The 27455-nt window shown below is 38.1% G+C and overlaps 1 protein-coding gene across 10 annotated transcripts in view; it reads right to left on the reverse strand.

Moving 5' to 3' along the window:
- INPP4A (inositol polyphosphate-4-phosphatase type I A) overlaps window positions 1-27455 on the reverse strand; it is a 117821-nt gene that overhangs the window by 17259 nt on the left and 73107 nt on the right. For 2 of the 10 annotated variants that reach the window (XM_060769794.2, XM_060769792.2), the window contains exons 12-21: window positions 26181-26285; window positions 23050-23158; window positions 18243-18260; window positions 14035-14218; window positions 13024-13242; window positions 11887-12025; window positions 6306-6338; window positions 3558-3730; window positions 1832-1955; window positions 169-295 (exon numbers count right to left, since the gene is read on the reverse strand). In XM_060769794.2, the coding sequence (XP_060625777.1) occupies window positions 169-295; window positions 1832-1955; window positions 3558-3730; window positions 6306-6338; window positions 11887-12025; window positions 13024-13242; window positions 14035-14218; window positions 18243-18260; window positions 23050-23158; window positions 26181-26285 (1231 nt within the window). Of the gene's footprint in view, window positions 1-168; window positions 296-1831; window positions 1956-3557; window positions 3731-6305; window positions 6339-11739; window positions 12026-13023; window positions 13243-14034; window positions 14219-18242; window positions 18261-23049; window positions 23159-26180; window positions 26286-27455 lie in introns of all 10 variants that reach the window. The other 8 variants (XM_060769788.2, XM_060769787.2, XM_060769789.2 and 5 more) reach the window with 7 other exon arrangements.

Here is a 27455-nt window from a genome sequence, read left to right on the forward strand (position 1 = left end):
TTTCCAGCCTTTTCCCCTTCCTGGTTGTTGAACATCTATTAAAACCAGCTTCAAAAAAAGTTATAACTGCCCAAATTCTTGCTTTTGAATATGTCATTCAAGTTCCATATTTCTCAGTGTTTGTTTTGTAATATATCTTTCCTTGTTCCTCTCCCTGATTCTTTTTACCGGTTTCCTGTGATGACTGGCAGCATGTCAGCAGATGCATTCGACGTGGCCTGAGTTACTTTAAATGTCACGTTCCTCAAGTCCATTATTCCCAAACTCATATCCTCCAGCATTGCCAGCTCTTCACCTAAAAGGAGAAAACATGGATAGGATTGTGTAAAAAAAAAAAAAGCATTCCTCTCTCTCAAAACTGGTGTCAAAAGAGCAATAACCCTACACACTGCTCACTGCATGTAGGATATTCTTGTGACCCTACCATCCTTGCCCTGATGCCACTTACCCCGTTGGAAAAAGAGCTTGGAAAAAGGCCTCCTCCTCAAACATTGCCTTCATGCATTGATTGCATAGTTGGCTCTCCACATTTGACGGTTTCACTTTTGCTGATTTGATTCTTCACATACTTGATTAATATGGGATCTCAAGACAGCTCAGGGCTTAACTATGGCTGTGCAACCATTTTGCTTACATACCAAATAAAACTGTCCCAATTTAGACCAAATTGTATCCATCCTGAATTAGATTAGATAAGATGGTAGAGTCTAATCCAGAAATGTGGAATACAAACATAAGTGAAAAAAATCCAGACACTGTGTCTCCAACATTAGGAAAGTACTAAGGTGATATGACATGGAACTAGATGTGGGGAGTTGGACTTTGTGTTTTACTGAAGCCCCTTTATTCACTGCCTCCTTGGATTGGTCAGGAGTAATGTTTGCTTTAGAACAGCTTATTGGGTTTCTTTTGGGTTTCTATCTTTTTCTGTCTTCTTAATCAAAGGAAATATAGCTGTCCCTCCAATTTCATAGGGTTTAAGGGCCTTCAAGTCAGCCTATTATGGTACAGGAACTTGTCTGACAGATTTTAAAGAAATTACATACAATATCATAGTTTTTGGACAGTGTTGAAAGTTTTTAACACTCCTCATCTCTATTTCATAAAGTTCACAATGCCATTAGAGGAATTCACTCAAAAGCGTTCCCTGTAATTTGTTTCAAACTATAGCCAACAGTGTTATTTTCAAAAAGTTGTGTAACCCTGAAAGACCCTTAAAGATTATCTTCTCCTAAAATGACAGGAAGGAAGTCAAGCCACTACCTGAAAAGAACACATTTCCAAAAATTACCTTCATTACAGGGAAAGGTTTGTAAGCATGCCCAGGTGTTTATAAACTTTTAAAAAATGGAGTACTAGGGTAGCCATTTTGAAAATTCCTTGAGTTTAAAAATTGGGTTGTTAGAGGGAAGCTGCTCTTTGCAGAATGTCTAGATTTGGACAAAGTGCACCGACATAAAAATATATCCTTCTGCTTGTCTGTACACGATATCATATACTGTTAATTATGTGAAACCTAACTTCGCTTAATAGTTCATGTCTAAATTACTTTGAATACCTGAATAACAAGGAATGCAGCCTACTAATAAAGGTAAAGGTTGTCCCCTGACATTAAGTTCAGTCATGTCTGACTCTGGGGTTTGGTGCTCATCTTCATTTCTAAGCTGAAGAGCCAGCGTTGCCCATAGACACCTCCAAGGTCATGTGGCCAGCATGACTGCATGGAGCGCCATTACCTTCCCGCCGGAGCGGTACCTATTGACCCTACTAATACACAGCAGTAATTCATTAAGTCATAAATGGTATTGTCTCATTCAACGTTTCTTTTTACCATAAGTGCTCAAAAGGCTTTCAAACTGTGCCAGCAGGCCAATGGTGTAAAGCTGCCTCAGGAATCCATTATCATGCAGGCAGTTCCTCAGCTTGATGATAAAGCCACAGATCAGGGCTGTAAGCTGCACAAGAGAAAACAGAGGTGATGCCATTGAGAACATTTGCCTTCTACAATCATCATGCCAGAAGGCAGGCTGCTTTCAGAGATAGAGTTCCTGGATCTACTGATCGCTGCTATTCTTTCATAAATTACATTTATTGGGGATACAGTTTATTATTATTATTACTGAGCTTCCCTTATCTGGATTCCTGAAATCCAAAATACTTCAAAATTGTTCAGTGGGTGGATAAGGTAATGATATCTTTGCTTTTTGATGGTTCAGTCTACACAAACTTTGTTTCGTGCATAAAATTATTTAAAATATTTTCAAAATTACTTTCAGGCTATGTGAAAAGTGTATACAAATAAAAAACGAATTCCTTATTTTAGTGGTTCTCAACCTGCTTGTCTCCAGATGTTTTGGCCTTCAATTCCAGCTGGTAAACTAGCTGGGATTTCTGGGAGTTGTAGGCCAAAACACCTGGGGACCCACAGGTTGAGAACCACTGCCTTATTTAGACTGCCATCACCAAAATATCTTATTATGTACATATATGCAAATATGACTATTTCAAAATCATTAAAAATATTTTGTATATGGGATACTCAACCTATATTACAATTTTCCTGTGTGTTTGCACTGTAATATTCCCTTCACACTAGCAGATATGACACAGCTATTATGATGTTGAAGTTAAAACCCCACAATTGGCCATTTCACTCTCAGGAGAGCAATACTATTTTCTATTTATTTATATTCTTTAGCCTTGATGGTTTGTTACTGTGACTTCTACCTCAGCCTCCAAATAAATATGGCCAACAACAAAGATAATGATTTCAGGTAAGCAAGAAACCACCTGGAAACCACACAACACTCCAAGCAAGAAAAAGTTTGTGGTAAAAATATTACTTGAAAGGGCAAAAAGGGCCAAGTGAGCTCTCCAAAGCAGGGAACTCAAAAGATGGAGTATCATCATTCAAAAGACCCTACACCAGACCAATTATCTACCTAATCCTCAAATTTAAAGTAGGAGCTCTGTGAAATGATCTCATGAGCGAGTGAGGCTTGTTAGTCCTAAGTCATAAAAGGTTCAAAAGTTTGCACCAGCACTTTATATTATGCTTGCAAGTGGACCAGAAGCCACCATCATTGTTTACACACTAGTGAGGTGTGTTCTGTACATCAAGTGCCAAAAAATGTTTTTCAAGCATACTTCATGGCACTGAAGTTATCAATGCCGTCCCATATACATCAGCATTATAGCTATGATAGGTTTAATGTGTAACACTGGCTGTGAATCCATTCTGGGTCTTAGTCTGAACTTCAAAGGAGTTCTCCAAAGTGCTCATTTTATTTGGGCAACACTCTGGATTGTTCTTTAAAGGTCAGACTAAAACCTGGAGGGGATTTACCACCCTACTGATACAGACACCACAAGCTTCTACTACATTATAGTAATCCAAATGGGATGCTACTCTGGAGCTTGATTAAATGTAGCAATGACCTCTAAGTTCAGGAGAGTTTGCAGCTGGTGAAGTATATTTAACACTAGACATTCAAAAATGTGTTAATTTTTCACAGCAACACTCATATTCAAAGTCTAATTTGCACTTCCTTGCTTACAGTTTGGCAAAAGACAACATCCCTCCGGTACTGAAGGCTCAGGCAAAGAGCTATTGTCGGAGCGCTATCCTGCATCAAGAGGAAGACCATGGCTTTCTTTGCTTTGTCACTCATCATGGCCACACAGTCTGTGAGTGTTGTCAGCAGAGGGTAAAGAGCCTCGCTCCATTCACCTATAGTTTTGAAAAGAGATGGCAATTATAGTAAATGTTTATCCATTTGTTAAATGGTCAGCTTGAAATTTAAACTAAGGGTCAACACAGATTGAAGGTAGCATGCCTCTTTGGTTATAGTCATGTAACTAGAGGGCAATCAATCAACAGCCTGTATATTCCTTTTCTCTCTCTTGTCAATGTTACTAATTGTGTGGCAATACAGTTATGTGGATGATATACATAGCTGATTTTAACAAAAGTTAATTTTCGAAGGCAATGAAATATTTTCTCTATCTGCAATGTAGAATGTGTGTTTTGCTTTAGAAGCTGCATGAAGTCAACTTTTTGAGTGCAACTGAACAACACAGAGAGAACACTTTGACGACAATTTAGTTACCATGTCTTAATCCTATGGAAATCTTGGGATTTTTTGTTTGGTGAACTCTAGTCCATTGCTCTAGTCCAACAAAGAGAATTTAACGTGTCTCAAACTACATCCTGTAGTGTGGATGCAGCCTTAAAAAAAGACCATGCACAAGTGGGATAAACTGCAACATTTCTACCTGGGAAACAAACCATTATGCATCATATAGAGGGACATGTAGGGCACCTGTAATTATTCATAGGGGAAAATGTCATATGAGGTCTTGCCTGGAACTAAAAATGATTTTGATAAATAATTTAGAGGAATAAGTATTCTCAGTTCCTTGAGAATCATCCAGACTTAGAGTATTCACGAAAAGTATTCCCCCCCCCCCCCCAAAGGATAAGATCAGGAATGTGGTATTTCAAATCTGTATCCCATCTTGTAGATAATCAAAATGAATTACATCGAGGAAAGTAATTTAGCCATGTTTCTCAGTAAGCAGTTAAGATTCCTTTAACAAGAGCAAGATTGTTCTTTATTCTCATTCTTTTCCAAAACAAACCAATAGCTCCAATGACACAGCTATCTGTACAACTAAAAATAAAGATTATGCTTTGATGCATTTGTCCCAAAGACCTTTTCATAGGCAAAACATCATTTTAAAAAGCCCAGAGAATGATTTTCAGACATTGCTATTTCAGGGAAACAGAAATTAAAAATGATGTATTTACATTAGCTCAAATAAAATGGACAGCAATCCAAATAATTTTAAGTATTCATGTTGCTAAAAAATTAAAAACTTTTTTAAAAAGTGCACACAAACACAAATCAAATTGTTCTGCTTTTAAAAAATGACAAATGAAAACAACGAAATGTTTTCCCATTCCCACTGAAATGTACTGACTGGCTTATATCTCACTGGAGACATAGACCAAATTTCTTCTAAAAAATGGTGCAAGCAGATGGGGATACAGGTTCATGTCCCCTCTGAATTACACAGTTTAGGGGGAACATGCTGCTTTTCAAAACTGTTTGGAAAGTTAAGGGACACAAAACAATCATTGCCAAACATTTCATACGCAGAAAAGGACCATAGAAATACTAATAACTATAGGCTGAACCCAACAATAATTATATCCAGGCAGCAATGATTTGGTAGCTCCCATATCAGTGAAATGGTGACTCTGTTCAAGGTTTTAGTACAAACTAGGATTGGCAATTTATGGAAATCCTTTACAGTTCAGATTAAAAATTGGAGCTGATTCACCACCTTGCTGACAAGTAGTCCGTAAGCTGCTACTGAGTTTACAACAAACATACTGAAAAGTATTGTACTTGTTAAAAAAAATTACATCCCACTCACTTAAACATGTATACTTTATGCAGGATCAATAATGAATTTCGCCCAATTAAAAATACTGTCAATGTATTACTATAGGAGGAAGTTTTGGGTGCCTGATTTACAGTCTGCTTGATGCAAATTAAATCAGGAATGTTCTACAGAGACATTAGAACTAATCTAATTACACTGTGGCTTCTAAAATACCCAGAGCACACCGAAAAATATTACTTCACACTGCTGCTTCCAGACTCTAGCACTACAATAATTTCATGTTGCTAAGTTTTGTGCTGCAGCACAAATTCGGTGTTACTAGTATCCTGTAACCACCCAAGGAGGGGCAGCACTAGAAATAACCACACAGCAGCAGCTATGTATTACTGTTTTTCGATCCAGAACATTTATAAATGGGATTTTCTGTCACTTCACTGGTATGCATCAAAATTAACTGGCCAGGAAAATTGATTCTTTCAATACTTCCTCTTATTTTCCTCGTATTTAATAATAATACTTTATTTGTATTCTGGGACTCAGGGTAAAGGGACTTGGGGTGCATTCCAATCACAAAAAGGCAAGCCTTCAATGCCGAAATACAACTAATACAAACATAATAGCAAAAAATAACCAAACATATAAGAAAAATTATAACTTAACATCTAAATTTAAATGAAACTTAACATATCAACTAAATTATATCTAACATAAAACAGAACATGCTCTTGGTCTTCCCAGCTACTAACGTAATGTACTTTTGCCAGTGGAGTAGAATACAACCTAGCATCAGCTGTGTTAAATGCAAAGAAAGCCTTTTTCATTAGATGGATTTAGGGGTTGTTTTTTTTTCCAGAACCAAACACCATGATGCAAAGAAATCCATATGGACATACCTGGGCCGGATTCTTCAGGAGTAGGGCTGGAATCTGCACAAAAATGCAGGTGTTAACATGCATGATTAAGGGGTAGCAACATGTTTTAAACATAAGCAACTGAAATGCTGAGCACAAAAGCGTTCTCAAACATTATTTTGGCAAAGGGATCCAACATAGACAGAAGTCCTATGGACCATCTCTCCAGCATAAAATAAGCTGCATCTACTTATTTGGAAGAGATGGGAGTAGTATGTGGCAGGGCAAGGACAGCTCCCAATGGTCCACCAGCCACAGGGGCCATGAGCCACGGAGTTTGAGAACTACCAGTTGAAAGATTTGCATTAAAAGCAGCTAAACAAGTGAACAAAACACCAACAGTTTTAGAGTGCATGAAGTAACCTTGGTGTACACACATGACTTTTTAAAGTGTACATCTGCAGGATTTTACATTTATTGCTTGAAAATGTAAAGTGTGACTACCATATATATGCAAACATACATATTTTCAGGAAAGTTTGTCAGGGAAAACACACTCTTTCAGTTACGTGAAACAGAAAGAAAGGAAAATGTCCTGGAGTGAACCACTAACTAAAGAATCAAATGTACATAGATACATACAGTAAACTACTATTCTGAGTAAAACTAGATTTATTAAGTGACTAATAATGTAAGCAGTCCAAGTAATAAATATAAGAGTAGATCAAGTATACAACAATGGCTGTTAATGAGTGCATGAACCCAGATGGAGGTGTGGGTTCATGTGAGGTAACCATGTGATATAAATAGTCCAATTATTCACAAGCCAATAAATTCAAACAAGATGCATTAAATTGCATATTGAGGTATGTGCTATAAATAGTTGAAATTCAAATAACAAAATAACCCTAGGTTTTGATATAATTTTCAGTTTTTTTCGGAGTGAATAGAAAATTACAGATATCAGGACAAAAAATACTTCAGCTAGATGTGTAGAGTATCACTGAAGAAAGTTTCCATGAACTGATAACATTATCAGAAGAAATACTCAAATGTGGTCAAGGTCCATGGTACAGTGAAATACTATGACCCTTGGCTGTCTTCCAATATTTCTCACAGGGAAGTAGCTACTGAATAAGTATGCTTTAATAATAGCAGATAATTGTGTTAATTTTCCCCAGTGATGGGATTATATGCTCCGTTGGGATAAAAGGCTATGTTGCTGGTGACAGTGCCACATGTCAGATGGGCTTTTGCTGAGGACCAGACTGAATGTGTCAAATAATTACTGGGTAGCAGCAGAAATAGAGGATGACATTGGTAGAGGCCTCGAAGCAAAAATGGCAGTGGCAGCATAGTTATCACTTGTTAGCACTGCACAGAGGGAGGTACAGTAAATCTTCTTCAGAATACAGTTTATCACAAAACTACATGATGAAACAATAAAAAATGATGATGAAGACATTGAAGGTCCTAAAGTGCAAATGAATATCACTGATTGCTAACGTTAGGACTGTCCATGCATCATATTTCTTATTTGTATGTGTGATTGTGGAAGCTGATAGGAAGAAAATCAACCCAGGTGCAATGTGGTGCTGGAGGGAAGTTCTATAGATATTGTGGCTCTCAAACCCCCCCACCAGTCCCCCTGCCCCAAATCCCCTGAATCTAAACATGGTGTGATTTTTCAGATAATAGTAATCTGACAATCATACATAAAGTCAAGAAAATGCTAACAATATGCAAGATTCTGAACATAAAAATATATTATTGAATACTGAAGTGAGGATGGCCCATGCCATCATATTTCCAATTACTAGGTATGCTTGTGAAATCCGGATAGTGGAGAAAGCTACAGGAAGAAAATAATCTCACGTGAAATGTGGTGTTGGAGAAGAGCTCTACAGATACCGTGGACAGCTAAAAACACAAATAAATGGATTCTAGAGCAAATCAGGCCTAAACTCTCCCTTGAAGCCAAATGACATGATTGATACTACTGTACTTTGGACATACATGAGAAGAACTGGCTCAATAGAAAGGAAAATTATATATTGGTAAAGTAGAAGGAAAAGAGGCCATGTTCCAGATGGGTAGAAATAAAGGAAGCCATGACCCTGAGTCTGCCAGGCCTGAACAAGGCTGCTGAGGATAGGTTGGCTTGGAGGTCTCCCATTCATTGGCTTTCCATAACTCAAAGTCAACCTGAAGGCAGTTTGCCTGTATTGGTTTCTATCACATTATCTTTGGGCTTCCTCTGGTTCATCTATTCCAGGAGTGGGAAAACTATTGCCGAAGACCACATGCAACTCCTGGGGCTTATTTTTGTAGCCTCCAAATGTGCTTCTAGTTATAAAAAAAACACTGAGCTCCTAAATTTGAAACAACTGTGTGATTTTTATCTGAAAAATCATACCCAAAATACATGCCAACACACAGAGAGCCCTCTCCAACCTCCAACCTATTCAGAACCCTCCATTCCCTCTCAAGCACCTTTTCCTTCTGTGTCACCAAAAAAATGGTGTCAGAAAGTACCACAGTGTGACTTCTGGTCACTATTTTGTAAGCTAACTGGAAGTAAACATTTTGGCATGCTTTGGGGAGAGGGGTTCAACCTGCAGACGAATTAGGGTGGAAAACTAGTTTCTGAGCCACTATCATCTCCAATCTACTCATTCATAACTATTGCTATATATTTGAACTACTTATATATTTCTTACATATTTGATTCTTGGACTTTTACACATTATCTACTACACAGACAACCTTGTTTTGCTTATTACAGCAAAACTTTATCACTGTAGCAGGACACAACAGAACAAAAGTGGTACAGGTACAAAGGAAGAATGATTTCAGTCAAATTAGTATGGAATCATACACTGGTATTCTGTTGGTGCTTTTCACCAGGAATTAAACCTCTTCCAGGGTAGCACAGCAGCAGCGAGGGAAAACAGACAAAATTTGCCAAGTAGTATATTTCTACAACATAAGAGAAAATTGCCCCCATTCCATGGTTGAATTTTCCCCTTTTGCCTACTTTGAATGCCTTGTTAAATAAGTGACACACTTTACTGCTTGCGAGCTAAAGGCCTTCATAATTTGTACTTTTAAATTAAATAATAAAAGTAAAGAATTGTTTTGTTTTAAATTCATATAGCATTCAGTATAACTCCAGGAAATTTAAGAATATCCTGTTTTCAGCAACCTTTCACATGAAGACATTATAGCATCTTCATATGCTTATGAAAACCTACTGAAGTATTTGATTCGAAAACATATTTCACTCTGTACATGCTAAAATCAAAGTAACCAATCATGTTTTCAGCTGAATACAACAGGAGGCATTGAAATATGTAGATGCATAATTTCAATGGTTCTCAGCCAATAAGCTTTGGGAGACATTTGATGAATTTACAGATAATGTCTGCCACATTAAAAACAACACAATGCTATACAATGGTTGCTGGATAGCTTGGTTAAATCCATTTCTTAATCACCCATCTGATGTGAGAGATTGTAGCACTCCTTAGCAACCACTTTGATTCATCTGCTTTAGTCAACCAATTTTTGCCCACATTCTCACACACTTTCTTCATGAAAGATCATTGTTTAAAGTTCAGTTTTGGATCTGCAAACAGCAAAGGCATCATTAGTCTTCATGTCATGCAAACCACTTCATAATACATCATTCTTACAGGTAAAACTTGACAATATAAATAACTCAGGAGATAAGGGGAAACCAGTCAAACATATCCAGTAGTAGACCTCACAAATTAAAAGACCTACTTTTATATTTAATTATTGGAATGTCACAACTCTTTACTTTTTATATTGCTCTATAACTATATTTACCATGAAATGTCAGTGAATCACAAGCATACAAAACAGTAAGGAAGTGTGATTAAGAAACAGTATGAGAAAGGATGTTTCTATCAACTTCTGAATTAATATTGCTTTTTTGATATCTTTTGAAATATGAAGTAAGCACATGGAATGCACTGGTTTTTCACTTTTGTGCTGAAACACTATTTTAACACACCACTTTATGAAACATGATCCTGTTTTCTTAGGGCAACTATAACCATTAAATTAATTCTGATGTTACACCTGTTCTCCTGTGACAAACATGTAACATTTGGGCATGACACACAAGTGAACATGTATCTTTAACAGTCAGTGTACATTTATCTAGAGAATAATACTTTTTTCAGGCACAGGTTTTAAAAAAATGTTGATATACATGTAACATCTACAGCCAGCAGAATCCATGAATATGCCCTACGACTCAACTTCCCAAACTATCCTTCCTTTTAGCAAACTGAGAACACTGGAATGAAGATCATATGCCCCTCCTCAGTCTGCCACGAATTCTGCTCGATGAAAAAATAATCATACTCCTGTTTACTCGAACATAAGAGCCTGGTCACATCTGATTTCCAGCCAAGTTGTTTCCCCATTTAACTGCTCACTGTGGTTGAAGCAGTTAATGAATCCATAGATTGCTTTCTGTGAGTACATATATTATCTATCAAATTACACCCTCAATAAGGTCGCCTAAGATGGCAGTTTATCAACACTCAAACCACTAAGTCAAACTAGGTCTCTACTTACATGCAAATACAGGTACATGGCCTCCAAAGCAAGCTCTACTGTCAATGATATGAACCAGATGCAGATCCCATCAACTGTAGAACCACAGGTGCAGAAATAGCACATTTGAACCTCTGCATTATACTGCAGCATAGAAAGTAAAAATCAGGAGGCTCCTGATACAAATTTCAGTTTAGCTGTGTACTTCTTTTATAGCCAAACACAGCTCCAACTCCTTTACCCAGAGGGATAATATACAGCACACCTTTTAAGTTTGTTTTAAAGATTTTTTTTAATGCAAATTACTTTGAGCTCTTTAGAAAGTGTCATATGAAATTTAGAAACAAACCCAAAATTATTTGTATCCAGTTCTTAAATGGTTTTAAAGACAGCCAGGTTAATTAGCACAACTCTGCAAGGGAAGGCGGGCATCATCTTGAGGAATCTTGACATAGCTTTCACTGCTTAAATCCATAGCACCCAAACCTGAAGGGCAGAGCTGAAACTCTACAACAACACAGAATTTAGGAGTCTTCTGCTTCTCCTCATACTGTCATTTCCTTATCTTCTAAGTTGATTTCAAGAGTGCCTGATATGTCTTTAAACTATATGCTCCAATATGCCCCAAGCATGTATTTTAAAATAAAGTCAACTTGAATGGACTCCATCTGTCTGGTAGTTCTGCCTGCCTACATCTCCAAAATGCACTGGGCGGATTGGTCCAGTGGGTCCTAAAATGGCTCCCATTGTTCTGCTTCAACATGTGAAAAGCCCTTGTCATAGTGCTTAAGAAAATCCACACAAAGCATGATAGACAAAAAGCTGAGAGATATGTCAAAGCAGAGCAAAACAAATATGAAGAAGCCATGGCTGTTATCATACGCACTTGTGATTCTGGGACAATGGCATGCAGAGGATGATATGGATGGAGATGATGATGGAGATGATGATGGAGATGATTGGGGTGATGAAGGTGTTGAGGTTGAATTTAAGGCGTTTGGCTTTATCCAGTATGCACGGGTATCCCGTTTACCTTTCTTGCTAGAACAGCTGACGTCACATTGGAAAACATCTTCACAGCTATCACTCTGTAATCGCTCTTTCTGAAGAAGCTTGTCCACCCTCTGGATAATGCATTCTAGACTTTTGTCAACATTGATCCAGACTTTTTCCTGGAAACAAAAAAGAACAACAACGAAGGAACATATGACTGAATGCTTTTATGGCTAAATAAGTAAGACACAGAACAAAAACGACTTCTTATGTCATTTCACTTCTTTTTTAATTCCACTAAGGGAGAGTCAAAACAGCCCAAGAATTTGAATGAGCAAAACAATCATTGTAGCAGGCCCTGTCAAAGCTATGGCTTGTCTATCTTTCAAAGTATGGCTTTCCATCATTATCAGTGTTATTATGTCATGGAATATTTTATAGGCATACCCTGAAAGACGATTGTGACATGTTTTCCTAATATTTCACTGGAAAGAAACTGCTGCTCATATATTCTAGCCTTTTGAACCATCTCAGCAAATAAATACATATTTTAGTTGGATAAAAGCTTTCCACATGGAAGTTGGAAAAGTCATTTAAAACATTTAGCTCCAGTTTTATAGGCAGCTCACACACACACACACACATTTTCAAAGTATAGTTAAGATAACTGAAGCAATATACTATTTAATGTCAGCATAAAACTTTCTTGATTTGTTTATTCTTTGGTAAATTTAAACAAGGAATAGTCTTCAGAAGATTGTTTTCCATTGTTCATGAGGGAATAATCAGTAAACATTATCAAGCTGACTGGTCCTTCATCAATAAATGCTTCTGCTACTATCCCATTTTTCCCCATAGAAAGTGCTTGTGGGGAATGAAGAGAGAAGTACTATTGCCATATTCTTCTTTAATAATTGCTTTAAAAAGATTGCCTCAAAACATCTTCTAGGCCAGAGTCTCTCAAACTGTGCTCCTCCAGATGTTTTGGACTTATGCCTCCACAATTCCCAACAGCTGGTAAGCTGGCTAGAATTTCTGGAAGCTGAAGTCCAAAACACCCAGAGGAGCAGGGTTTGAGAAACACAGTTCTAGGATATCACCTGGCCTTAAGGAAAACTGTATTTCAAAGTTAGAGATGCAACAATATAAGGATTGACCATTAAGTCAACAAACCTACCCATTCTTCTTCATGCCAGTCTACCTGCAAAGAAGAGCGACTATTTCTGCCTGTCCATCTGGCCACCAGAGTGTCTTGGTCATTCCTTAGCACCACTTGTTCTTCCTCTGTAGAGGTTGGAGATGCCTTTGATGCTATATAATCTGGTCTTGCAGCATTCAGTGCATGTATTGAATTTGCTAGCAGCTTACAGTCACAGACAGTGACAAGCTGCCTTGTCTGAAAAGGGATAAAGATGACAGACAGTATTTAATAAACACATTATTTTCCAATAATTTCTATATTTATTATTTTATCTCGGTTCCCATTGATTTTGTCTCAAGATAATGTTAAGCCATACTGCCTAACAGTGGTAGCAGGTGCTGAACATATTCAGGAATAGGGTGCCTATTTATATGGAAGCCACCAGCTGCCACTGCTCCCTGGATGTCACAGGTGGCACAAATGCATAGATCATATAATGGTAGAGAAGTGCCTTCCACAAAATTTGTGGCTGCTATGAAATTTAAGACTTTCATAATGAAGGTTTTAACTGGCACAATTTAACAGGAATAATCCTGGCAGCCAATCCAATCATCAATAAAAATGACTTGATTCTCCTATAAGCTGCCAAACCCAAAACTTGGTAGAAAAGGAAGAGTTGCAGAATCTCAATGAAATCGCAATGCCTTCCATTTCTCATTATTCCTAGCTACATCATTCATAAGATTTAGGACAAATTACAGTGTATAGTACAGTATAACAACCTAATACATTTAGATTAAATTATGTGGCAAAAACACAAATATATTTTAAAACTTAAGATCCAAAGCCTAAGTAAATATTTTTCACAAAACTTCCAGGAAATGAGCTTCGGCATACATATATGAAAATGAAGATGAACAAGATCATGTCAATGATCAATAATGCTTCATTTTAGCCCAAGTGTAATGTTCATACTGGACACGTAAGAGGAGTTCTCAGTGAATGAGAAAGGGATCATAATGGGACAGAAAAATGTAACCTCCATACCTTATCAGCCAAAATGGCAAGAGTTCTTTCAAGTCCATTGGCTGATTTGTCCTTGGCAGCTCTGGAGAGTCTTTCTGCATAGTAACTCACTTGAGTTTTCAGGGTATTGATTTGTGCAATAATTTCCTTTGCTCGTACAATGTCCTGTGGTATGTATATTATTGACTGTGTTGTGGTTGCAGTGCTGGGGGTGGCAAAAAGAATAGGTTTTAAACAGATCTAGGCACTGCAGTTGCTTCTTCTTCCATGATAAAATATAAAAGAAGAAAATGCAGGCAACATTTTCTTCAAATTAATTATCAGTTCCAAAGGAAATGCAGAATACAACAAGGCCAAATGTGCAGACTACAACCACAGTGCTACTCCACAGTGAATATAAGTATCTGGATGAATACATACGAATTGCACATGCCATGTGATTATTCAGAAACCACACACAAGGGTGAGAAATGCACAAGAAGAGGGTGTAGCAATTACTGAATGACAGCAAAATTATAAGGCAGAGACTTCTAATGTCTAGTCCTTTCCTTAAGCATACTTTATTCATTCTAAACTAATGTTTGGCAATTCATCTGGCCAAACAGCCAATAGGCCAGATATGGACAATCTCTGTCTAAGGACACAGGAGGTCTAATCTCATGTAGGCCAAAGCTAACTTCAAAACCTCAATGTCTCCGGTCACTAGATTGGAGGGGGATTGGATATGAGGGTAGTAGAAATTGGAAGAGAAAAGGGGCTCGTTGGCCTATTTTTAGCTCTGGCTTTGGTTTCAACCTGCTTTAAGTGACTGCTGACTCCTGAAAAACTAACCTCAAGGCAATGTGGCCTCAAAAAATGGCTGCTCATTTTTGTTTGAGCTAGTTGCATTTAGATAACATTACCACCATTATGTATTCACAACTAACTAAATATCATACAAGTCTTTGCCCCTAAAAACTCAAGCTTTATTTGGCTGCAATTTCAATATTACTTCCCAGACTGAAGACTAAAATAAGGTTTGAGGAACTGCTGGTCAGCCAAGGCAAGCACACCCACCATTCATGCTCTGCATGGATTGCCCCACTACTTGATCCTTCTATTGCTTTTATGGTCCCAACTGATGGTGAAAGCAGGGGCTCATTTACGCCACATAATGAAAGGGCTATGATTCTACTTTAAGTGCAACATTCAACAGAATCATGAGGTTCAGAGTTAAGGGAGAGATACTGGAAATTCTCAGACACAGAGCACTAATACCTAGCCAGACCACAAGTCTCTGGATTCCATAGGATACATTCATGGTAATTAAAAAGCAGAATCATAGTACTATCATTATGCAGTGAGAAAGAGTCACAGCACAGTCTACCATATGTTGCTGCTGGAAATCTTTTGGTTTAATGCATCAAAAATGAAGCTTGGCCTAAGGGTATGACAGCTTATGTCACTTCATTTCTAAGAAATAACAGAAAATGTGAATTAGCAATGTGAACAAGTTTGCTTTTCCCACTTCTTCCTGGTTCTTTGAAATATTTTTATGGCAGAACAATGTCATCAAAGGAAAATTGTTCTTCTGGGCCAACTGCCAGCATTTTGATGTTTTAACTGATGCTTAAATGTGATTTGATTACTATTGTTGTTGGCATCTAATGGTTGCCGGTTGTGAGCCGCCTCAAGTCCCCCTCCGTGGTGAGAAGGACAGGATATAAATGTCTGAAATAATAATAATAATAATAATAATAATAATAATAATAATGAGGGTATCTTTATTGTCAGAATGTTAAAAAGGGACTTTGTTAACACATAACATCCTGTTGAATGAACTCAGGTGGATGCATGATCCTAATGTATGTATTTTTTTCAATACAAGAAACCTTCCACATCCATTATCTAACACTCATTAAGAGCCATGTTAGATTATAAAGAACAGCTTCCAGTTCAGACTGGGGCATCTCATGTTCAGGAGCACCACTCTGGATATCTGGCTCTTGTCACACAAATCCTCCAATAACAGCGGAAGACCTTAAAAAACCTAACTTCTAAATCCTGAAACAACTGTTTGGGGAAATATATGGACTAGAACTCAGGAAAGTCCAACTGAAAGAAATCCTTCAGTTGATGGTATGTTTCCATGCTGCTGCTCTCACAGTAGGAAAAAACGAACGAAGGGCATGGTGGATGTCATTGAAATTTGGTTGTATCAAGATTAGCTTCAGTTCTAAAATGTGGCTCTGCACAAATGCAAGACTCAGCAGGTGAGTCAGGGAGATAATGAAAAAGAACTACATTTATAAAGATCAGGACATTGGGGTATAACAAAATAATGGATTGTTAAGAATCTAGCAAGTAACTTGGCACTGATAAAAGGAATTAGAAGACTTTGTTGGATTTTCCATTAAGAATGCAATCATAAGATAACTCTCATCATATTTGGGTGCTTTACATTCTCCTCATTATCTCTTTTCAAGACATTTATCTGTTTTTGATTTTGACAAGAGACATCACTTATCAACAGTTACATCAAAATAGCTGGATTTGTAAAGGATCTTTCTTTTTGGTGAGACCATGCAGAAGTAGAATACAATTAGCAGCAAAGCACGTGCAGCACATGCTCTGGTGAGGCTCTGATTAAAAAGCAAGGAAGCAACTTTATTCTCAGGAAAAAAGGAAATAAATCGCTTGTAGACAGGGAATTCACTAAGTCTCTTTGTGCAATCGTTCTCCCAAATGAACAGCTATCATCCTTCACTGATAACGGGAACTATAACAATAATGTTCAAAAAACTTCAGATAATCTGAAAGCTTTATTCACTTTTATGTATTTGCAGAAAGCTCAATAGTATTTTCAAGGGAGGAAATGAACATCTTTTAAAGGTTAAATTTGTGAGCAGTGTTTTAATACAGGCATGGACAGTGATTAACTGGAATTCATTGGAATCTGTATGTTTTGCAATCCCCATAAAGGAAAATCTCCATAAAGGAAAACACAGGTAATACTGTTTCATCATTTCACTAGTCTGCAAAACAAGCCTTCCACTTCTACAGATCTACGAAAGTAATCCTACGCATTCAACCTATTAAACCCACGAGCATTTAGTCTAATCTTGAGCTGATGCAGACCCATACATCCAGACTGAAGTCCAGTTCTAGATCAAATCTCGGTCTATATACAACTATTGCACAACTAGACTTCCACATTTTTGAACAGTAGAAACAGATCTCCATACACCTTTTCTTTATAAACATTCATCCACTTTCTACACTGAAAATAATGGGCATGGACTTACATGTGTGTATTCAAACAGCTATGACTAGACTCCTCCACTCACCCACGATTTAATATGAAATATGGATTACAGAGCCTGAACTCATTTTATCACTAGGAACTGGCATTCTAAACCATGCAATGTATTTGGGGACAAGTACTGAATGCTTCTGTTCACATTACTGATGCAATAGTTCCTATAAGAGTAAAGGATTTCAGGCTTGACTATTGTCACTTTAAGTCACAGTACCCCATGTTATACAAACTAAGTCACAATACACCTTATCTCTTTCTTACCACAATCCAATGTGACACCTTATCATTGAGATGTTAATTAAAACTATGTAGAAATATATTATACTGTTAACATCCATAAAAAAACATAAGGCCCTAGTCAGTGTACTACACGGCGCTGACTCTTGGTTTGTTAGAGTCAGTGCCGTGTAGTACTTGGGTGATGGACTAAACCAGGAGAACAAGGTTTAAATATTTGTTTGGCTGTGGAAACCCAAAGGATGACTTTGGGACAGTCACTCACTTTCAATTTCTGAGGAAGGCAAATGCAGCTCCCTCTGAACAAATCGTGCCATGACAATCCCATGATAATTTGCCTTTGTATCACCATAGGTTGGAAGTGACTTGAAGGCACTCAACAAGAAAAAGCAGATACCCAATCAATTTGAAGCATTCCAGTTAAACTGTCTCCTAATATTCCAAAATCCCAATTTTAGTTATCAGTCTTAGCTGTTCACTGGTAAAACAAACAATTCAAGTGTAAAGGACAATAGCCCTATATACTGCACTTTAATAAGCAGCCATATTCATTGAATGACACAAAATCAAAACAAGCCGACATGCAAAGCATTAAGAAAGGAAATAAAATCAAACAACCGCCATACAGCAATAGATCAAATTTTCTTTAAATTGATTAGAGCTTTGTGCTCAGACGCAGAAACATAAAACTCACCAACATTCCTCATAACTGCTATAAAAAGAAGAAAACCAAAAGGAACATTAGCCATTATTTGTTAGCAAATACAAAAACAGAAAACAAAGCAAAGCAATATTAGATAAATATGTTAATTGTTTTAATAGTTTTCAGTAAAGCGTTGTTCATGTTGTTGAACTTGTAAGCAAAACAATATTGCAGTTAATGCAAAAAGGTAGATGAGTTGTGGCCTACAGATTTATATTGTAAGAGTACCTTACCACAAGGGGTAAGGTACTCTTACCATATAATGTATGAATAGTTCATCAATTTGAAAGCACAATTACAAAATCTATAGCTGGTATCAATAGAACTACATAGTTCATTCTTATGCACCAGTAAGGGGATGGACTGCTTTGGAATACACCTGGCCCTTCACATTTGCAGATCTCACGATTATGGATTTGATTAATATGTTCTCTCGAGGCATCTCAATGTCCTCCAGGACAATTCTGATGGAAGCTAACTGTAGCATTGCGATGGAAGAACTAGAGATTCCCAAAGAGAAAATTTTTTCAGATCTTCCACAATGGTTCTAATTGACCTATTAGAGGACCCAGAAATTACTAGAGAGATGTTTTGACAGTTACACTTTGGGGGGGGGGGGTATTCATAATTTCCCACTTTCATGGGGATCCTGTGCTCCTAACCGCAATGAATTGTACTTGACATAACTCTTCCAAGCTGCTTTTGAAATGGGAGAAGGAAGCTCTCAAAAGCAGACTCTGATATGCACAATCATATTAAGAAATGCTGAAACCTTAAAACTCATTGCATTATTGTGACAAGAACTCCAAATACTTGGTATACTTTATCCTGGAGGTTATGACCCACCTTATCCCTTCCTGAGAATCCACTGCCAGCTTGTCTGAAAATGATTGCAAATACAGGAGTGTGTGTATCCCTTTGTCTCTATAAGGTATATAACTATAACCTGCCAGGTCCCCTGACAGAACAGACTCAAGCAGTGGTTCAATATAAAAAAGAAAACCAAGTTATTAATATAATAATATAATAACAACAACTTTATTTCTCTCCAAAGAGACTCGGGGCAGCTTACAATGGGACAAGCCCAAAAAATACAGATGAAAACAAACATAATAAAATAAAATCAGCAACAACACATCAGAAAAAAATGTATAGCAGTCACAGACAAACATTTTAAAACAATATCATGGCTGAGCAATTAGGTGCTGGATACGGAGGGCTCAGGGTATGTGCAATGGTTCCTAAATTGAGCCGATGGAAAGTGCAAGATTCAATTCAAATTCAATAATGATTCTCTAAACATAGAAGGTCGTCAGGCTGGTTCTCTTTCCCAATTCAATTAGTTGCATTTCTATCCTTTTATATCCTTCCTCTCAATTTACACTGCATTTTTTTTCTTTTGTCTCTCTTTTCTCACCTGACTAAAACTTTGTCTCTTCTTGACCAGACACATCCCTACTAACTTCAACTAACAAATATTGGGTTTTTCCTGCTCTTCTCCTTGCATCCCAGGCCCCTTTCCAACAATCCTTTGAGTTGCATTGACTGAACCCAGAAGAGAACAATATTCAAGTTTGTCCACCACAATCCCTAACAAATGTACAGTGGGCCCTTTGTATCCATGGGAGTTTGGTTCTAGGACTCTTCACAGATACCAACATATGTGGATGCCAAAGTCCTATTATATACAATAGCATTAAAAAAAGATTTTCCTCTGTCATCAACTCTTGGGGGTGGTGCTCATCTCCATTTCTAAGCTGAAGAGGCGGCGTTGTCTGTAGACACCTTCAAGGTCACGTGAATGGCATGACTATATGGAGCGCCGCTACCTTCCTACAGAAGTGGTACCCATTGATCTACTCACATTTGCATATTTTTGAACTGCTAGGTTGGCAGAAGCTGGGCCTAACAGCTCACCCTGCTCCCTGGATTCAAACCACCAACGTTTCGGTCAGCAAGTTCAGCAGCTCAGTGTTTTAACCTGCTGCGCCACCAGGAGGCCCAAAGCAATAGCATAGAAGTGCAGAATACAAGAATATGGAATGCTGACTGTACATCACTTCAAGAAATGTGTAAAATCTGAAATTTGGATTGATTTATTAGAGACTCCACATAGCCTGAAGCCTCAGACTCTACTTTATTTAGTTTATATATAAATCTAGGTCTGCTGATACATTCTACTGTCTAATGATGTATATTTTAAAAAAGGTGGACACGCCCAAGCCTTTGAATACACTTAAATTACTCTTTGAATTCTGACCTACATAGGGTTACATAATGATGTCTATCCAGATAATCTTTGCTGTAAGCAAGCAGGCGGGAAGGGTTGCTGGTTAGACACAGGAGAGGAAACTGTCTGAAGAAGCAAACTGAGTCAGTTATTTAACTTTCCTTCCACTCTCTGTCATATGATATGGATCCAAGTATATTAAAACATCAACAATTGTGCCTATCATTGCATCAACTATGATGTTACAGAACTCCTTCCAATCCGAAAATAGTTAATGTTTCCTTAAATAAAGCTCTCTGCACAGTACTATGGAGAAGAAAAAAATCTCTAATTTTATAGCCTAACAATGAATAGGTAATAGTAGGAATACGAGGAAAGGTCAATTGATGTTTATTATCAGCAACCACGTCTTGATTTGGGAAAGAACTGATTGATTTTTCTATGGAACTACAATAAAAATGAAAAGGCCAAGAATACAAGCTCTCACTACAGCAATAATATTTCCAGTCATTCTGATTCCCAGCCCGCATCAAACTATGCTCCAATAATTCACTATAACATGGATATCTGCTCACCCTGGCTTTAAGCAACATCTTTCCCTCTGCCCTTGTCCAGCAACAGCCATAGGTAAAGCTAAACCTGTCACCCTATCACTACAGGTTTTGCACTTCTATGGTTATTCGCACATAGTTTTCATATAAGGATCTGTTCCTAGGTATTTTAACTCCATGAATCTGAGGAAGTAAACTTAAGACTAGGAAAGCTTCGGCTACCAATAACTTTCTCTCAGTTCATCTAAAAGGTACTACAAAATCCCTTTGCATTCTCACTAATAGTTAGTTTCAGATTTACGAGAAAGACATACCCACTCCCCCCCCCCTCAAAAAAAATTGACCATGTTTTTGGTTCAGAAGCAAATAGGCATTCCATTATTTATTATGTGTCTGAATTTAGCTTATTAAAATTAAGAGATAATTTTTACGAATTTCCTAGAAAACCTCCAAATATGTTCTCTAAATATATCATGGAGGGAAATGAAAAAAGAAAAGAGAAATATCAAATACCGTGAGTAAATTAAGTCAGGTGAATGGACATAACTGTTGTCACTAGAAATGTATGTTGTCTTTATCTGCAACTGATTGCACCCAGGTTTCAGAAATGTAGGAAATAAAGCATCCTCTGCAAGCCAACTAAGGGAGATTCTCCAGCTGCTCTTTTCCCCTTCACATTATGACAGCATTTAGTTGCTGGAGCCGGTAATAGTGGCAAAGGGAACAGGAATGTAGGCATGGAAGTAGCCCAGTATTTCAAGATTTAGTGCCTCAAATCAGAAGCCCAAAGCAACTGCAACCAACTTAGGTACCATTAAAAATATTCCATGTAGTGTCCTAATATTCTGCACAGAAAAGCATCATATTAATAGACTAAGAAAGTAACTTTTTGGATTATAAAGTTATTGTTTTGTTAGGTTTTCAAAGTGTGCATTTGGAGCCTTTGTGGTGCTGCGAAGCATACTAAGGGGGCTCTGCAGTTCCCTCCTCCCCCTCCAAGATTTCCTTCCTTTTTCCTGCTCCTCTCCCTCCTCCCACCTCCCTTGCCCCGAAAAGCCTTTTTTCCTCACCTTCGCCGCCCAGATCCTTTCCACATTGCCTTCCTTGCTTCCAAAACCCAATTTCCCTCCCACTGCACAATGGGTGCTTTGACTGTGCTTTTCCTGCATGGCAGAAAGGGGTTGCTCTTATTATTATTGCTATTGCTATTACTATTATTACTACTAGTACTACTACTACTACTACTACTACTACTACAAAGACTGGTGGGGTGCTTTGATTGTGCTTTTTCCTGCATAGCAGAAGGAGGTTGGACTGGGTGGCCTCTGGAGTTGCTCCTATGATGATGATGATGATTATTGCAAAGGCTGGATCTGGGGTCTTCCACTGGAATACTGTTAAGTTATGTTGGTTAAAACTGTTCTTCTTTTTAAATATTGTAGTGTTCTTTCTTTCTTTCCTTTTTTGTGCACTACAAACAAGATATATGCATTGTGCATAGGCATTTGTTCATGCTTTTTTCAATTAGTTCACATAAACACTCTCCATCCATCTGCCGTTTGCCCGGCACATCTGTCAAATTATACATATGTATATATAAATTATGCATAATATATAATGTAATAAATAAACATTTCTTGGGGCTCCACTAGAAGTTTTTGCTTCAAAAAAGGCTTCGTGGCTGAAAATGTTTGAGAGCCCCTGGGTTAGGGGATTTCTGTGAGTTGTTTTTCAATGTGCAGCTAATACTTAAGTTTTCATTAAAACACACATATACTGAATACATGTCAAGTATTAATTAAATGTGAAAACATGCTAAATTATAAATTGAATAGTAACTATTAAACACAACCACCACAAAAACCCATATTTTATGTCCTATTATTTGCATAAAACACACTTAAGCTTCATAGTTTTAGGGTGAGGCTTGCTATGAATACAGGCAGCAACTAAAAGAGCAGCATGCTTTTTATAAATCTATAGTTGTCACTTGAGCATAATAATCCTTCCAACTTACTGTTTCTTTGCATCTTCAAATTTATGCAGCTTTTTCCGAAGACCGCCAGATTTAAAGCCTTGACAATGAGCTGCTGGGGCTCCTATGGTTACGATGTCATAGTTTTGATCTAAATGGGCAAAAATGGAGAGGGAAATGGTTTAAAAAGGTGGCTCATAATCATGATTTGGAATGCAACTCTTAGAACATTCAAGCTGTAAAAATGTACTATCTTACATTTCTTACTACTCTTATAAAGGGTCTCTAACGCTTCTGCTGTAGTAATAAATGACACTGTGTATGCCAAGTCTCATTTGGCCCCTGGTTCTCTTAAACATACTTCCAAAAAGCCAGACCGTAGAGCTAGCCTTAAGTGGCTGTGAAAGTTATGATGATCTAAGCCCAATTGAAAGCTGCAGTCAAGATCTGCAGAAAGATGTTATTAAAGGCAATGAAGAGAGCAATTTTTATTGTTCATTCTCAAAGATGACTGTCAAAATGGGCAAGAAACACTAAAACTGCAGAAAGCCAATGTGGACTATGACTCTGGAGATGAGGGTTCAATTCCCACTTGGCCATAGAAACCCATGGTTTCCATACTCTCTCAATCTCAGAAATACCCATGATAGGGTCGTTTTAGGGTCGCCGTAAGGCAGACAGACTTGAAAGCACACTGAGAACAATGAATTAGAACACCTGCTGAGTCGAAAGGCCAAACAGGGCATAGGGTTACAGCTTTTGCTGGATGGGATTACACTCCTCCTGAAGGCACAGGTTCACAACTTGGGAGTCCTCCTGGATTCATTGCTGAGCCTGGAACTCCAGTTTTCAGCCGTAGCCAGGGGAACTTTTGCCCAGTTAAAGCTAGTGCGCCAGCTGCGCCCGAACCTTGGGAAGTCTGATGTGGCCACAATGGTCCATGCCCTTGTTACATCCTGAATAGATTACTGCAACGCACTCTTCAAAGGATTGCCTTTGAAGACTGTTTGGAAATTCCAAGTAGTCCAATAGGCAGCAGCCAGATTACTCAGTGGAGAGACATACAGGGAGCATACCACCCCCTTGTTATGTCAGCTCCAATGGCTGCCGATCCACTTCTGAACTCAATTCAAAGTGCTGGTTTTGACCTATAAAGCTCTATACGGTTCTGGCCCAGCTTACCTGTCCGAACGTATCTCCCTCTACATCCCACCTTCTTTGCAAATGTGTTTGGCAGGGACGAGAGACAGGACCTTTTAGGTGGTGGCCCTCCACCTGTGGAACACGCTCCCCAGCGAAATTAGGTCAGCTCCATCCCTCCTTTTCTTTAGGAAGAAGCTCAAAATATGGTTTTGGGACCAGGCATTTGGGAAACAGGCTTGACAGCAAATGCAATGTTTTGGAACGGACTATGGACAGGCTTTGGACTGGGTCGTTGGTCGCTGAATTGGACTCGGATATGGAAATATGGTTGATAATGTTTTAAATGGATTTTAACCTAATGTTTTTATCTGCTCTATTATGTCATGTTGTATTGTGTTTTTGTATGTTTTGGCACTGAATTGTTGCCATTGTAAGCCACACTGAGTTCCCCCTCAGGGGTTGAGAAGGACAAGGTACAAATGTTTGAAATAAATAAATAAATTGTAAAATATTTTTTTCAAGATACTCTCATGGGTTGACAGGCTTTCCAAATATAATTACCCATCATACTGTTGTGGTTTTAGTTCTTATTACAATTTTGCTTATTCTCTGAATTGTAAGCTGCTATACTCAAGAGGTTTCTAAAAATCATAGCTGTGGGAGGATGTGTCAATGCTCAAATGACCCTGTTGGATTAATGAACTCGAGTAGGCCCTATACTTTCATTTATTCAATGAAGTGCTTCAATATATCAACCAGCTGCTGCCTCCTTTTGTGATCTGTGCTTCAATATATCACTCTATTAACTCAGGCCTTGAGTATGGAGTATGGGTAGCTTTGTTACATGTCAAAGAATGCTGCTTTGAAAAATCTGAACCAGTGCAAGATGAACAACACTTAACTTTCCCAGCAACAAAGAAACATGTAATAAGACATGGCTCCATCAGTGAGGATATTGATAAGCAACAATGACTGCCACTCTTGATTTTTCAAAACTGAGCTGAGGCTAAAGAGCAAAGGTTATATCATTAGAAAGGAATGAAGGGATAAACTAGAACTGATGTTAGCTTTCGTGGTCTCTTTCATGAAAAAGACTCGAGTGATTGGAACAGAGAAACAACCTGACATCTGAAGAAAACCAACCTGCTCAGTAAAAGCCATTTGTCAGCAACTTTCATCCAAGTGCAAAGATACTTCCCTTGTCATTGAGTCAATAGAAAAGACACTTTAATGTTAGGAATTAGATTACAGCAAGGTATAAAAGAAAACAAACTCTAACAACGTCCTGAGCCACAAGCTATATTCTGGACTCCATAGTTTCTTATTCCTAATTTGAGTCTCATACTGTGGTGAAAGCATGTGACAAATGCTTTATTGTGTAAGAGCTGTATACTTACATGAGAATCAAGGAATCTAGATACATTGTGAGTAATCAATTTTCCCAAATGAAAAGCATCATCCACCTTCATTCCTCGGGCTCAGAGTTATTCACAAGCTCATTTCACCCAACAATAAAAGGTTATTTTCCTCTTCAGCAAATATCTAGTGAAATCCCCCTGATATTAATCTGTATACTTTCTCTCACTGTCCTATCCAGCAGAAATACACTCCCAATTGAACCCTATTATCAGCTTCACCTTCCACACTAACAAGAAACCTAAGAACAGAACTGGAAAACTATAGCTTGCTAATTCACAAAAGCAACATAAACAGAATTTCAGAAGGGAGTGAAACCCAAAAATTTTAAGAATAACACTGACACAAGGGAGCCTCAACAGAACGGTGGTGTCTGGATCACTCTTGTTTATGCTTCAGGCAAGTCAGCATGCCTTTTGTCATAATCCATATATCCTGTGACAGTAAGCATGCCAGTTTTGCTTTTTCTTGTTCTAAAGTCATTTTCTTACTTCTGTAAACCTTAAGACCATCTTCTCATGTACAGATTACTGCTGTTCTACCTACAGAGAGGTTCACAGTCGCACAACTGGATTTGTTATGAGTTTACATGGTATGTGGGCAAGAAAAGATACCTGAACCTGCATCGTCTTGGACTCTCATACGCTGGATGTGTAAATTCGTGGGAACAAATTCCAACTTCTTGTCAGCTTTCAGGCTACTTGCTTTGAAAGATGGACCTGAGGAAACATATGAATAAATTATTTTTTACATCACAAAACACAACCAAATACAGGAGAGCGAAGGGTAGAAACAAATTCCAATTCAAAAATATAGTTCAAGTTCTTATCTGTAAATAAGACAAGATTTCCTAGAGAGAGGGGTGGCTTTCCTTTCATGATATAGTCAGGATAAAGAGCAAAGATTCCAAATTTTCGTTCCTTTAAGTTTTTACAGATAATTTGTTCTGCGGCCTTTCTTAGTCCCTAGTGGTCCAGGAGAGACCCTCAGAGAACCAAATTTGATTTGGGAGTTTTTGATTAATTTTTTGTTTACTTGTTCCGTCGTTTCCGACTCTTTGTGAATTCTGATTAATACAATTCTTTAAAAGATATACTGATGCTTATCATCAATTATAGAATCATAGAATCAAAGAGTTGGAAGAGACCTCATGGGCCATCCAGTCCAACCCCCTGCCAAGAAGCAGGAATATTGCATTCAAACCATCCCTGACAAATGGCCATCCAGCCTCTGCTTAAAAGCTTCCAAAGAAGGAGCCTCCACCACACTCCGGGGCAGAGAGTTCCACTGCTGAACGGCTCTCACAGTCAGGAAGTTCTTCCTAATGTTCAGATGGAATCTCCTCTCTTGTAGTTTGAAGCCATTGTTCCGCGTCCTAGTCTCCAAGGAAGCAGAAAACAAGTTTGCTCCCTCCTCCCTGTGGCTTCCTCTCACATATTTATACATGGCTATCATATCTCCTCTCAGCCTTCTCTTCTTCAGGCTAAACATGCCCAGTTCCCTAAGCCGCTCCTCATAGGGCTTGTTCTCCAGACCCTTGATCATTTTAGTCGCCCTCCTCTGGACACATTCCAGCTTGTCAATATCTCTCTTGAATTGTGGTGCCCAGAATTGGACACAATATTCCAGATGTGGTCTAACCAAAGCAGAATAGAGGGGTAGCATTACTTCCTTAGATCTAGACACTATGCTCCTATTGATGCAGGCCAAAATCCCATTGGCTTTTTTTGCCGCCACATCACATTGTTGGCTCATGTTTAACTTGTTGTCCACGAGGACTCCAAGATCCGTTTCAAACAAAATGAAGTTCAACAGTGACAAAAGCAAGATACTCCACTTTGGCAGAAAAAATGAAATGCAAAGATACAGAATGGGTGATGCCTGGCTCG

This window comes from Anolis sagrei, chromosome 3 (assembly GCF_037176765.1).
Source record: "Anolis sagrei isolate rAnoSag1 chromosome 3, rAnoSag1.mat, whole genome shotgun sequence".
Classification (NCBI taxonomy): domain Eukaryota; kingdom Metazoa; phylum Chordata; class Lepidosauria; order Squamata; family Dactyloidae; genus Anolis; species Anolis sagrei.